Raw genomic sequence first — 15263 nt, forward strand, 5'->3', positions numbered from 1 at the left:
AATTCAAATGCCCAACAAAGAAGAAAACCGCTCTCAAATTACGAACAACTTCAAACAAAAAAATACGAATATTCAAGCATAATTTACACAATAATATTTGACATGTAAACAGCATTAGTTGAGGTAAATGCAAAAAAAAATACACAAAATGTTTGAGAGAAAAGTATCGGCCGAGAGATATTAAGAGAGCGGCAGCGAGATTTTTTAACTTTTTTCAACATTTTTATTATAGTTTATATATATTCTCCATCTCTGCTGTTTTGTTTCCATTCGTGATCATTTCTTCGCGTGCAAAACAAGTTATAGTAGCGCTGGTCTTTATTTTTCTCATTTCGTACAGACAGTGATTTTATTTTAGACGGTCTCATAGTATTGGTTATTGTTATTATTGTGCAATTGATCATAAGCGACGCAATATGTCGCAATTTCTCATCATTTTTTTGACTTTTTCAACTTTCTTTCAACATATAACCTGCGATGGGTAAGTTCAATGAATGAAAATGACTTCCTGGATAGATTAAAATCATGACTAAGAATGAATTAAGTGATTTAATGGTAGTGATCTCCGTAAATGGTCATCACAGTGAATAAAAAGAAGTTAAAAAAGATACACAAACAGACAGAATTCGCGTAGATTTACCATAAAGTGAACTAAACTATTCTCTGTGTGTTGGCGGTGATTCCAATGAAACGTTGTCACCTTCCTTCTGTTTTAGTGTTGTTGTGTGTTAAATTTTTTGCATTTACTATTACTTCTAGTATGATTAATACTTATTCGCGTGAAATTCTGTGTTCCACACTAAAAAGATCAAATTGAGAATGACGAGATATTAATGGAAATGAAAGAAATTTTTTCATCCATGATTCCTACTAGATTTTATTCCTTTAGATTGACGTTTGGGTTAGATAAATTCAATTGAATAATTCTTTTTTGGTACGAATAAATTATTATTTTCTGTGCTTATAATTGCTTCTCGTTTTTGTATTTGTCAATCCAAACATGGATAAACCAGAACAGCATTGAATGGAATTTATTCAAGTTTATTACCTTATTTCAATACTTATACGAACTATACAGAATGTATTGATCTTTCTTTTTTGTATTTCTTGAAATTACCTACATTTCATGACAGAAAGAGTCTTAAGTGTGCTATTTCTATTTAAATATTCAAGTGATCGTCACTCGACAATCAATATTTCCAACAAAAAGAAGTCAACAAATATGAAAATTAACAATTTGTGATAATCAAATAAGATTTAATTCCACACAAAAGTTCATGAATTGAATTTTATTTCCTAATTTGAAGATTATAATGACACTTAATAAATATAATTTAATTTGAATTTTCATTGAGTAATTTTAAGTGATTGCATCATAGATGTTAAATATCGAATGGTGTCCAATCAGATGCTTCAATTTTATTGTTGCCTCTCACAAAAATACTGAAGATTTATATTTTGGAAATGTGTGAATAATACTTATTATTAACCAAGAGTTATTGTCATTCTTGAATGGAGACAGCCTCAAGTCATTAGTATAAAATTAATTTAAATAATCTTAATCGACACTGTTGATCATTCAGTGGAAATAAAGAGAATATTCTGCATAAGGAAAGTGGCAAACTGAATGGAAGTCAACAACACAGAGAATAAGAGAATAAGAGGTAGTCAGGAATATTGTTGACAGAATATAATTCGAGATATGAATCATAAGAATTTTCTAGAAATTATTCGAAGGATTTTGATAATGCGAAAATTATTTGTCATGGCTAATTTACACAATTAAGGTTTTTATGACTGAGTCTACATAATAAAGTGAGCGAACAACACCCACACCTATACTACATTCACATTTCAGCTATGGCTATTAAACAAGAGCTTTGGTGATGATCACAAAATATTAAGTATCCTACGATTGATTTTTAAAAAAGCTTAAGACATCATGTCTGTTAGGTGGTCTTTGTACTTTAAACTGTGTATATAAAATTTAATATGTGCATTACAAACCCGTTATTAATATAAAGTAATTCTTTTGGTTTCTTGCGCTTTATGATAAATATGTCTCAAAATTCATGACGTAGTCATGGACAATTTCAATGCATAAAAGGGCTCATCCTAACATAGTAAGAGACCGCTTTTAGGTGCCGTAATTGTTTTTCTGTACCATGAAAGCATGCTCGTTGCCTGTTTGGGTCAACACGGTGCAATATATTAGAGTTCTACCCAAAATCCACATTCCTGCATTTCCTGCAATCTATATGCCCAGACCTGCAGTTTTTCAAAACTTTAAGTGCACCAAAAACTGCAGACCTGCAAAACGAATAACCTGAATTTACGGCAAAATAACCCTTAAAAAATATTGATAACAAAAGTTGCTATAAACATATCTGAGAATTAATGACAAAATTTATAGACCATGGAAAACAAAGTAAATATCCAAAATTTTTATAAATTTCATCACTGTGACAATTATTAAAGCATTTGAACATCGCAATACACGTGCCTGTAATTCATACATTAGACCAGTGGTGGGAAACCTGTGTGCCGCGGCACAATAGTTGGCGGTCAACATTTTTTGGAAACACCATGAGCTGTATGTCATGTGCGGTTTTAAACAAGGCTTACAACCGAAGTATGCCGCGAAAAAAAAAGTTTGCCCACAACTGCATTAGATGATCATACTTTCTACTTCCTTCATGAGTTCCATCAAAAGCTTGCATAACATCTGTTGCAGTAGCTTCATCAAAACGTATGAAATTTAAGCGATTTAATGATAATATCGCATAAAAACATCCCATAATTACGATTTACTTTTTGCCATCATTTGCGATGGGAAAAACACATTGATGATAAAATATCACAAGCATACAAAAAACTGAAATATTTACATGAAAATTGACCGTGAAATTGACTTGAATTGCGTTTTGTCACGTAAATACGAATTTAAAGCTCTTCTTTTATCGCTACGGGGATTTCCTAATTTACTATTTTTGAAATTAATTAACTGTATCATTTCTAGGTACTTCACAATTGTAGGATCAAAAGTCATACGTCCAGACACTGATTATCATTTAGCAATAACGAGTCAAGGATATAAAGAACCCACAACTTATAAAGTGAGCATCAATGGAACTGATGACGATGGAGGAAATTATCTGCAGTCAAAAGACATTACAATAACAAATGATGGTACACAGACACTGATTTTTGATGTAAGTGGATATATGTATTCATTGATGACATAATCTCAAAAGTGATTTTTCTCTCGAAAAAAGCCTCTCTTTTCTCACTTGTTGTCGTGCTTATACATTGACAAGCTGAAGTGGATGAGATGAAAAAAAAATCATGAACTTGAAAAAATATTCATGTTAATTTAAATACACCGGCTGATGATTTTCTTCTTCTATGTTATGTTTTGTTTATATCTGCGTACAATCCACTTTGGATTAATTTACATTTGACACAGTTTCAAGCTTGATTATTTTTTTGTTTTATTCAGCATTGCGTATGGAAATTGTTTAACAAATTAGCTACGAATTTGAAGAATTTCTAGGCATTAATTAATCTATGACTCAATAATTTGCTGCTAAAAATATGCAAAAAAATACTCAAAATAAATTTTTTATCTCTTTTTTTCCCACAATACAGCTCAAAAATCTCCGTCAAGGCGATTATAAATTAGATGTCATGAGCGTCAATGGAGCTGATTTTCATAAAAGTGTTGATTTAGACTTAAACACAAAAAAATATTCTGTATTAGTGCAAACAGACAAAAGTATTTACAAACCAGGCGATAAAGTTCAGTTTAGAGTACTTGTTCTAGATTCCAGTACACGACCATACCTGTCATCAAATGTACAAGTTTATATAACAGACGGTGGAAAAAATCGTATTAAGCAATTCGATAATGTACGGCTAGTCAAAGGAGTTTATCAAGAAGAATTACAGCTGTCGGATTTACCGGTTATGGGAACATGGTTGATTAATGTAAAAGTCGATAACGGTGAAGAATCTTCAAAATCATTTGAAGTAGCTGAATATGTCTTGCCAAAATATGAAGTAATTGTTGACTCAAATCCTCATGTGACATTCAAAGATGGAAAAATTCGAGCAACAGTTCGTGCAAAATATACATACGGAAAACCAGTTAAAGGACAAGCCACAGTGTCTGCATATCCAGTTTTATGGTTGGGTGCCGTTCAACCTTTCATCCAAGACAGTATTGTACGTAAAGTCATTCAAGTTGATGGAAAAGGATCGACAGAATTCGATATCCGTAATGAATTGAAAATTGAGAGCGATTATGAACGTTATGTCAACATCGAAGCTATATTTGAAGAAGAATTGACAGGACGTAGACAAAATGGATCAACCCAAATCACAGTTCATAAATACAAATACAATGTTGAGTTGATAAAGGAATCTGATAATTATAAGCCAGGACTTCCATATAATTTACATATTAGAGCTAGTTATCATGATGGATCTCCATTGACTGACAAATCAAACCCTGTTTCCGTTATTGTTTCCTATTCATGGAATGATGAAAATGCTACGTCAACTGATTACTATTTAGATGATCATGGCATGGCAAAAGTGGAGATTGATGTTCCTGCAAATGCTACACATCTCAGTGTAAAGGTAAATATTTGATCTCTAACATTTCAAGGTGTACAAACTTATTGAACTTGATTCGATTTATAGGCAAAATATTTGGACTCAGATTTCCTTTTGGGATACATAACTCAAGCTAAGTCGCACAGCAATCAATTTATTCAAGCAAGAATTGTCACTGAGAAGTAAGTGCTTTTTATTTTTCCATTTAATTCCTAAATGATAATTACTTCTTATTTCCCTCAATAATAAATTAGACCAAAATTAAACCAAGAAATCTCAGTTGACGTAATTGCCACAGAAGGAATGTCTCAAGTTACATATCAAGTGCTAGGACGTGGTGATGTCATAGTATCGAAATCTCTTCCAGTTTATGGTAGCAACAAGTACAATTTCCGTTTCCTTGGTTCATTCGCAATGGTTCCAAAAGCAACTTTAGTTGTGTACTACATTAGAGAAGATGGAGAAATTATTTCAGATCACGTGAAGATTGAGTTGGGTGATGAATTAAATAATTTTGTAAGTATTAATGCCTAACTAAGACTGACCCCGAATTTAAATGTATTACCATCAATGCTTAATTTATTTCCCATCCACAGATCGACCTTGAACTGTCAGAAGACCAAGCAAAACCAGGCGATGATTTAACCATCACAGTCAGCACAAAACCAAATTCATATGTCGGACTTTTGGGTGTCGATCAAAGCGTCCTTCTATTAAAGAAAGGCAACGATTTAGAAAAATCTGCAGTTTTCGAAGAGCTTGGAAAATACAACGAAAAGACTCGATTCCATAGAAGATATTATGGTGACTTTTATGGAAGTTATAGCGACTTTGACATATCTGGAGCAGTAATTGTGACCAATGCAAAGGAAGAAATTCGTAAGATTTTTTTATTCCAACTTATTGCACCTTCCTGTATTTTAATGAGCACACAAAAATTCCCATTTTTAAAGAATTAGATTATGGAGTATATTATTCTATAGCTGAAGATGTACAATATGATATGCCAGAAGAGTTTGAGGAATCAATTGATCGTGTTGATAACGAATTACATGAACCTAATGAATCTAATGAACAAAAAGGTCCAAATATTCGTAAAAATTTCCCAGAAACTTTCATTTGGGATACGATCGAGTACGTTTCGTTTCGATTAGCTTCAAACCTTCTAAAATTATATTGGCTGGAATGTTATCAATGTGAAAATTAACACTATCCAAACTCTGACTATATTAAATTCATGTCTGTCTTTAGTCCTATTTTCTAAGTCCTTTAAAGCATCACAGCAGAATTGATTTCAAATTGAGTAAAATTGAATTTTCTCTTAGGAGAACCTTTAGTCCTTTACGATAGAATGGCAATGGCAGCCGATGGTGAAACTGCACTACCTCAGGCTGCATTTGGTAGTTCAGAACTTCCAGATATAGATCAGCCAAAAATACGTAAAGACTTTCCTGAATCATGGATTTACGAATACTTTGATGACATCGGGTTAGTTTTACAAAGAAATATTTGAGAGTGGATTTTCAGTTTGTCTCACAATGTACAAGCACTTGTGATCTTTAGCTCATTATGCACATAGCAATTCAATATTTTCTCATTCATTAATTTCATCCATATCAGGAAATATGAGAATTTACAGTCATCATGGACGTCTTCCACACTTGAAAGGTGGTCCAGTGCCAAAAATGGCAATATTGCGGAAATCTAACACTCCAAATGGAATAGATGAAAACATTCAAGTTAATGAACCTAAAATTCGTAAAGATTTTCCCGAAACATGGCTTTTTGAGAACTTTTCATTTCATGAAAATGACACCGAAGAGTACGTAAAGTTTTCGATATTTAATATCTTTATTGAATGTTACTTCTATTCTTATTCTGTTGAATGTGATTTCACACTACTTCTTTTTCTATAATTGTGATTATGCACGAAATCATATTTCCAATTTGATTATTCGCGTACGTGAGATTAGCTCGACCTGATAGGGAATTGATACTTTTCGACAAATTTCTAAATTTAACCTTAATCTGGTTAGCTCTCTGATAAACTTAAACATTTAATCTACATTAGGAATTACTGATTATCCTGATTATGAAGAAAGTGAAGGAATTGAAGATAGATTTTCTCTATTTGAGCTTAATTTTGAGTCAGTAGTGAAACCCATAGATGAGATACAAAAAGAAACATCCACAGAAAGAGAAAATAATTCACGTGATATAAAAACGCCAACGATTCGCAAAGCATTTCCTGAATCATGGATTTTTGAGTCATTCAATTCCACTGGGAAAAAGAACAGTCACGGGTATATGAAAGCAAAATATTTATAGTTTGTCTCTTTAAGATGTTTTGAGATTTCTATAACTGGTGGTGCTTTTGTACTTTTCATAACAATCTACTTGTGTGCTAACATCATTCATTACTGCCTATTTTTTTGGGAATTTTCATTATTCATTCATAAAAAATACTATGTAAATTTTCAGATAATGTAAAAGTAGGATATAATCCATTCCAAAATGAAATATCAAAAGTTAAGCAAATTGAATTTTCAACAATAAGAACTGAGACGAGACCTCCATTGGCAGGTCCATATGCATTTTCCCGTATACCCAAACCGCGTTGGGAACATCCAAGAATTCATTTAAAGCATGATATTGAAAATACGTGGTTATTCATGAATTCATTTTCTGCTGGGTAGGTAGAATGATTATAGTCTGTTACATGTTTACTAATGAAATATTTTTCGGTTAACAAGAATGACAACTTAGCCTTTGATACTTTATTTTCTACTTTCAACTTTTCTATGTTTTTATCTTTTTACTGGTGATGGTTTATGGATTAAATGAACTAATTCTCAAGGTTTAACACAATGGAGATGGTTATGGTTGGTACTAAGCATGAATTATTATTAAAATTGTTTATGGAAATTGATAATCAAAGGAACCTTTAAAGAAGTTCCTCAAATTATTTTACCAGAATCAAATCTAATCTCAAAATACCAATTTAGATACGATGGAAAAACAACAATATCAAAGAAAGTCCCAGACACAATCACATCATGGATAATCACTGGCTTTTCTGTTGATCCACTGACCGGACTCGGATTGACACGACAACCATCAAAATTCAATGTTTTCCAGCCATTCTTTGTATCAACAAATTTACCATATTCCATTAAGCGTGGAGAAGCAGTGGCAATTCCCATTGTTGTATTCAATTACATGGAAACTGATCAACGTGCAGAGGTCAAATTATTCAATGATGAGAAAGAATTTGAATTTGTTGAAGTCAGCGACGATGAAAATAATTTGAACAGAGAAAAGAGAGCAATTGAGACACAAAGAAGGAAAAATGTTATCGTCAAATCAAATAGTGGCTCATCAGTCTCATTCATGATTCGTCCATTGAAGGTCGGTCAAATCAAAATCAAGGTCACTGCTACATCTCAATATGCAGGCGATGGATTAGAAAGGCAATTGATTGTTGTGCCAGAAGGTGTGACTTACTATAAGAACAAAGCTGTTTTTGTAGATTTGAGGAACGGAAATGAAGTCAAAACAAATCTTAGTGTTGAAATTCCTAAAAATGTTATTCCTGACTCAGTTCATGTTGAGGCATCAGCTATTGGAGATGTTTTGGGACCTTCAATTGAAAACATTGATAAATTAATGTAAGTCATGATTCAAATTACTTTAAAGCTTTAATATTTAAATATTATTTCCATTCCAGAAAGTTGCCATACGGATGTGGAGAACAGAACATGTTAAATTTCGTTCCTAACATTGTTGTCCTCGATTACCTTACAAACTTGAACAAGCTTAATCCTGACATTGAATCAAAAGCTAAGAAGTACATGGAGAAAGGATATCAAAGAGAATTGGGATACAAGCATAATGATGGTTCTTACAGTGCATTTGGAAAGAACGACAAATCGGGATCAACATGGCTTACAGCATTCGTTGCCAAATCTTTCAATCAAGCCTCAAAATACATTCTTGTTGACAAAGCTGTTGTAAAACAAGCACTTGAATTTTTAAAGAATGTACAAAGTGCAAATGGAAGTTTTCCAGAAGTTGGACAAGTTTCTCATAAGGATATGCAAGGTGGATCTTCGAAAGGAATTGCATTGACTGCCTACACATTGATTACATTCTTGGAAAATGAAAACTTCAAAGAAGAATACAGAAACACTATTAATAAGGCTTTAGACTACATAGTAAGGAACTTCAATCAACTTGAGGATAATTATTCATTAGCTATTGCAACTTATGCACTTGAACTTGCCGCACATGGTTCAAAGGATGCTTTCCTCGCTAAATTTGACAGCAAAGCTACAAACAAGGATGGTATGAAGCATTGGGAAAAAATAGTTGCAGAATCTGACGCCAAAAGTCCTTGGAATTCACAACCAAATGCCATAAATATCGAAATGACTGCTTATGGCTTACAAGCTTTACTTGCTGCTGGATTAGATACTGACGCAATCCCAGTCATGAAATGGCTTATTACACAAAGAAATGAGAATGGAGGATTTCAATCAACACAAGACACTGTTGTTGGTCTTACAGGCATTGTCAAAGCTTGCCACAAAAATTTATGTACCAAATAACAATGTCTACATGAACCTTGAATATTCTGAAGGAACTGCAGCACAAATGAGTGTTAATCCTGGCAACACATTGATTCTTCAAAAGTATGATTTACCAGCCGACACAAAGGAAGTGAATGTAACCGCAACTGGACGTGGCTTTGCTATTCTTCAAATTTCTTATCAGTATAATCTAAATGTGACAGGCGCTTGGCCACGATTTGTATTAGATCCCCAAGTGAATAGACTTTCCAACAAAGATTTCCTTCATTTAACAGTGTGCACAAATTTCGTGCCTGACAACTACACAGAAAAATCGAATATGGCTGTTATGGAAGTTTCATTCCCAAGTGGATTTACATTTGATGTTGACACGATACCATTCTTAAGGGATACACAAAAAGTGAAGGTAAAGTTGATGATTTAATTAATCATTGCATTTAATTAATGTTAATGAATTACAGAAAGTTGAGACGAGGGAGGCAGATACAGTCGTTGTTGTGTATTTTGATGAAATTGAAAGAACTGAATTATGTCCTGTATTTAAAGCATATCGTACACATAAAGTTGCTAAGCAAAGACCTGCACCTGTTGTAATTTATGACTATTATGATAGTTGTAAGTACTTAATTCCGTTTTACATTTTGCGACTCTAATATGTGATATTTATTTACAGCACGAAGAGCAACACAGTTCTATTCAGCAAGGCAATCAAGCCTTTGTGATATTTGCGAACAAGAAGACTGTACAGAAGTATGCAAAATTCGAGCATCAAGAAGAATATCAAATGATACAGAGTCCAGTGAATTTAACAGAGTAAAGGATTCGAAAGGTCATGCAAATCAAATGTCTAGTCCATTTATCATTTTGTTTATTATAGCCATAACAAAATATTTTTTGAGAATTTAAGAAAAAACTTTGTCTGAATGTTAATTAATTAATAGTTAGCTAGGTTGTGAATGCAGAAAAGTAACAAATTTTTCGAATTAAAATTCTATTGCGCTTCGATTTTATTTTTATAATATTAAAAGATTTTAATAAAGTTAATCAAAATTTTCTAACGGAAGTTTTGTTTTAGAAATTAATATTTGAAGGAAATTTTTCAGTCATTTCAGATCGGCACCGAGCAGTACAATATAGTTCGTTAGAGCACCATGTCGTCGTTTTGACGGCAAGACTAATAGGTGCCCTGACGTAATCCTGTATCTAGACCTGTGTCTAATTTCAGGTACATTCGCATCATTCTACCCAACAGATATGCATTAATTCATGCAAATAATCCACATGATTTTCACTAAAATAGTAAACACAAAGAGAAAAGCGCCTTTAATACCAATGCACGCACATTCAACGTCCACTTAAATGCAAGCGTTTCCATAGTAACGCCATAAAATACAAACAAAAATATCAAGTTCCAAAATTTCAGACAGCATAAAATAAAGTTAATTAAAATGAATTGCAAGCCAATATTTTCATTTTCAATTGACATGAAATTGTCAGATAAAGGAGTAGTTGTTGGCAAATATGATGCAGTTAATCCTAGCCTTACAGCAATCACCCAATCGAATAAAGTAAGTGTAAAATTTAATTCACCGGTAAATACTCTAAAAATTGTTCTTTAGATTATAATCCACAGCCCAAATACTCGATATAATATGTTTAATACACAAAAGGCATGGTCTGAGATCAAAAAGGATATAGGAATGCTTTCAGTAAATTACACAATAACATCAATAGCTACAGGAAAACTTTCAGATTCAGATAAAGAATATCTAGCCATTGGCACGGAGACAAATATTTTGGTTTATCAAGTTGATGATAATATTGAAGTGTTCTTTAAGGATGTGTCAGAAAGTGTGAGATGCATGACAATTGGTAATATAGACATCTCCTTTCCGCCATTATTGCTCGTAGGCAGCAATACAACCGTAAAAGGATATAACGTAAAGGGAGATGAGATTTTGTGGATTGTTGTATCGGGTGTCGTAAATTCCATCACATTATTTGACTTCAATCGTGACAATGATCAAGAAATAATACTCGGTTGTAATGACAAAATAAGAATATATAAACAAGATAAGTTCATAAAGGAACTCAACGAGAATGCGCCAGTAACACAGGTTTCTCCTTTGGGATCACAATTGCTTGCCTTCATACTCAAAAATGGAACAGTTGGTGTTTACGAAGAACACGTACGTCTATGGCGTTTTAAGTCAAAAAGTTGTGCGACATGTTTGGCATCGTATGATTTACTTGGAACAGGTACACAACAAATCATTCTTGGATGGGAAGGTGGAAAAATGGATATTCGAGATCCACGTTCGGGGGAGGTGCTCATGAAACTTATATCACCAAATAAAGTGGTTGGATTGATTGTTACAAACTATCGTGGTACGGAAAAGGATGATTTGATTTGTGTCACAGAACAAGGAGAAGTTCAAGGATATACATCATCAAATGTCAATTTAGCTCCTCTTACAGCAACAGAAAGCAATCAAATCAAGGACTTATTAACAATAAAGCAAAATCTTATGCTTGAATTGACACATTATGAAAATAATTCAAAAGTGAATGAATTGATAGGAACTGGAGCTGCTGAGGATTCTGTTGCTGCTATGAATGCACTTAAAAGTATATCAGATGATTTTGCTGTCATACCAGCCAATACTCGATTACAAATTGTAATATCAACTGATGGTTCAAAGCAATCGAGTGTAGAAATTGGCGTCAGCACGAACAACTCGACGATAATTAAAGCTGTCATAATATTTGCTGATGGACTATTTCCCAATGGAAATGAAACATTGATTGTTCATCCACCAACAAAACGTGCCAATTCAGGCTCTTATTCATCTATGAATGCTTTAAATAATCGTACAGGTGGAGTTTCTAGCATTATTATTCCTATAAAAATCCCAAAAGATGAACCCATTGATGTTCATATCAGAGCTTTTGTTGGAAGTGCTGATGGTAATCAATATCATGTATTTGAATTAAATCGTCTATTGCCAAGATTTTCTATGTATTCATTGCCTGAAAGAATCACCGGTTCACCAAAATGTCTAACTGAGATCAACAGGCTTGGCGAAGATCATTTATCAACAGCACCTGAGAGTTATGTAAAATTTAAAGTAACTGAACGTGTCAATCGTTTCTGCATGTTCATAAATCAAAACTTTCTATTACCAGCTGATATAGAGCCAAACCCAACCGAAACAGAAACGTTTGATTTCTTAAAAGTTTCATTAATATGTTTACGTGACGGTTCACCGCTGATTATTACATTCTACAATGATTCTAATATTTTAATTCAAACAGAAAATATTGAATTGGCTGGCAATATTATACAGGCAATCGCACAATTCATGAATGTAACAAATTTAGAATCTGTAGCTGCATTTCCATCTGTTGTAACAAAGTTTCGAGAATTATTTGATAAATTGCAAGGACTTCAAGAGTCATCTAATGTTTTAAAAACTGATACAGCATTGAAAATCAATTTGGCAAAGATTTTAGTTCTACGTGCTGAGGATGCAAAAGTCACACACATGTAAGAATATGGTGAAATTAATTTAATATCAAAATATATGACATTTAATACTTTTTTTTATTAGGGAAAAGTTATCAAGTTATTACAATGAATTAATGATGACAAATGAGGAACTAATGACGTCATTTAAAATTAGAAGTGAAAATTACAATGAGGTTCAAAGATTATTGACTGAAATTAATCAAACGCTTTATCATGCTCAAAGATTAAGAGGTAATATAAGCTTAAGTGCTACAAAATTCATAAGAATTTCGATTTTTGTCACCTTGAAATATTTATGATTGCACATGAGTGTAGGTAATATGAAATGATTATGTGAAACGGTTGTAAGATTAGTAGTAAATCATAACGGTCGGTTAGTAACAATCAGGGTGTAGGCAGGGGAGAAAAACCATAACAAATTAAATATTTTTAGGTAGGGTGGCGCTTCTGGGATTAATATTTACCAGAGGTCGAAGTCGGTGTTTATAGACTATTTTTGTCAGAACCATGCATGCTTCACAAAAGTTTTGGGGGATTTTTCTCGAAAAACCATAACAAATTAAAGGTTTTTGCCCAAAATTGTGAGGATGGGTTGCGTTCCCCTCAATACGCTTCGTTTTAATAAGAAAATCAGGAGAAAATATGAAAAGTAAAATTGAAAATATTCAAAAAATATTATGAGGCACTAAAAAAGAATTATTAATTTGTTGTACCACACCCTTTAGACCTACAGTTCATAGTGGGATCCAAACCACTTGCAAGCTATGCACATTGCAAAGACACGAGTACGTCATAAGACCTGATGTTCCCTGCACTTAGACCACTGATGCCATTTCACCGATTGGTCATGATGCTAGACGCAATTCATGAACAATCCCTTATATATCTCAATATATCTCTATCTTTCAGTTGGATCCGCTGCTGCAAAAATGATGTCAAGCTACAAAGAAGCATTGGAACAAAAGAATATTGAAAAGTTGGTTCAAATTATGGAAATAAGTGGATAAATAAATGTCTATTAAACATTACTGCCTAAAAATAATTGTGTCAATAAAATTAGTCAATTCCAGGAACATTAAACTTTGCTATCAATAGCTACAAAATTTTTTATCTTTTGTTGATATTCATTTTAGTCAGAGGCATAGAAAAATATTTTACATTTTTGTGGCATGAATAATTGATGTCGATAAGAAACTGCAATTGATAATAAATTTATAACCATTTTTTTCCACTTAAGACCTTTGATAGACTATCAGCCATAAAAAAATGATTGGTTATGATAAGCTTGTTATCATTTTTTTTTTTTCGTTTGCCTGACTCATTTAGAGTCAAACTTTTTGTGGATAAACACGTGCTTTAATTTCACGGAACTGTAGACATGAGATTTTTAAATAGAAAAATTCTTATACTAATCGGAATTAAATTGCTACTTTTTTACGGGATTCACAAAGTATTTACGAAATATAAATCAGAATGGGAACGATGTCAGGAAAATAGTGCAATAATAATTGAAGACAGTTTTAGTGAACTTCCTCGAGAAAAAGTAATAAATGATGCAATATTCTTTATTGAGACAACAAACTCAACTGATCATCAATTGACGGCACGTCAAGCTTGTGCAATTGAGTCAGCAGCTTATATGAATCCAGACAAGGAAGTTATAGTTTTATTTCTAACAATTGAAAATTATATTCGACTTCGTCATTGGCCACACTTTAAGCAAATATTAAAGTACAAAAATATTCATTTAAGATATTTTAATATTAATGACTTAACAAGAGACACACCATTAGAAGAATGGATGGATATTGGATATGTAAGAAATTCTGCATATCAAGTTTCACACCTTTCTGACATTCTTCGTTATGCTGTTTTATATAAATATTCAGGCTTATATTTAGACTTGGATGTTATCACAATTGAGCCACTTAAAAATATCGAGCATAAGAATTTCGCATGCTTGGAAGAGAATCGAAAAAGATTTCAAAGTATAAATGGTGCAGTTCTTAGAGTCAGTGACGAAAAGGGACGAGAATTAATTCATATGCTAATAGAGTGAGTTTTACTTCCTTCTTTTTGCTTTAAAATTTCTCAAAATTATTTATTAAAATTTTAGTGGAGTCATCAAAATTTACGACAGCCGAAAACATTGGGATATTGGACCTAGACTTGTAACAAAAGTATTACGAGAATATTGTGAGATAGAAAGCTTGTTTAATTCCACAAAATGCGAAAACTTTGATATTCTTCCAATAGAAAGGTGCTATGCTATTGAAGGATATCAATGGTATAAGTTCTATAGAGAATCTGATACAGACTTAGTACTAAAGTCAACAAAAGACTCATATTACGTACATTTATGGAATTATCAGAGCAGCAAGAAAAAAATTTCAAAATCAAAAAATGTGGCATTTAATGTTTTGGCATCAAAGTATTGTCCGTTAGTATATGAAAGTAATACTGAACTTTAATTAACATGAAAATAAATTCTGGCTGTGATAAACTTCAAAATTCGTACTTCTTACTTA

The 15263-nt window shown here is 32.7% G+C and overlaps 3 protein-coding genes across 4 annotated transcripts; all 3 read left to right on the top strand.

Moving 5' to 3' along the window:
* Positions 1-281: 281 nt before the first annotated feature.
* LOC139096306 (thioester-containing protein 1 allele R1-like) lies at positions 282-10269 on the top strand. Its single transcript, XM_070648005.1, is given in 12 exon segments — positions 282-481; positions 3020-3212; positions 3649-4641; positions 4705-4799; positions 4872-5133; positions 5214-5496; positions 7099-7309; positions 7623-8285; positions 8345-9176; positions 9178-9612; positions 9668-9821; positions 9880-10269. Coding segments are annotated over 12 exon segments (4419 nt in total). The 5' UTR covers positions 282-416; the 3' UTR covers positions 10113-10269.
* Positions 10270-10651: 382 nt separating this feature from the next.
* On the top strand, positions 10652-13742 carry LOC139096300 (BBSome complex member BBS2-like). Its single transcript, XM_070648000.1, has 6 exons — positions 10652-10774; positions 10826-12032; positions 12084-12263; positions 12294-12753; positions 12818-12966; positions 13645-13742. Exons 1-6 carry the CDS (start codon positions 10655-10657, stop codon positions 13740-13742), a joined length of 2214 nt encoding a protein of 737 aa, XP_070504101.1. The 5' UTR covers positions 10652-10654.
* A 332-nt stretch (positions 13743-14074) lies between these two features.
* On the top strand, positions 14075-15246 carry LOC139096295 (lactosylceramide 4-alpha-galactosyltransferase-like). 2 transcript variants are annotated; one of them, XM_070647995.1, is made up of 3 exons: positions 14400-14551; positions 14625-14790; positions 14852-15246. In XM_070647995.1, exons 1-3 carry the CDS (start codon positions 14533-14535, stop codon positions 15204-15206), a joined length of 540 nt encoding a protein of 179 aa, XP_070504096.1. In that variant the 5' UTR covers positions 14400-14532; the 3' UTR covers positions 15207-15246. The 2 variants fall into 2 exon arrangements, with proteins under 2 accessions (XP_070504095.1, XP_070504096.1); XM_070647994.1 differs by having other exon boundaries at positions 14075-14790.
* The last annotated feature ends 17 nt before the right edge of the window (positions 15247-15263 follow it).

The sequence above is a fragment of the Chironomus tepperi genome, unplaced genomic scaffold (genome assembly GCF_022539635.2).
Source record: "Chironomus tepperi strain 1889 unplaced genomic scaffold, CSIRO-AGI_Ctep_v1 contig_382, whole genome shotgun sequence".
NCBI classification, from domain to species: Eukaryota; Metazoa; Arthropoda; class Insecta; order Diptera; family Chironomidae; genus Chironomus; species Chironomus tepperi.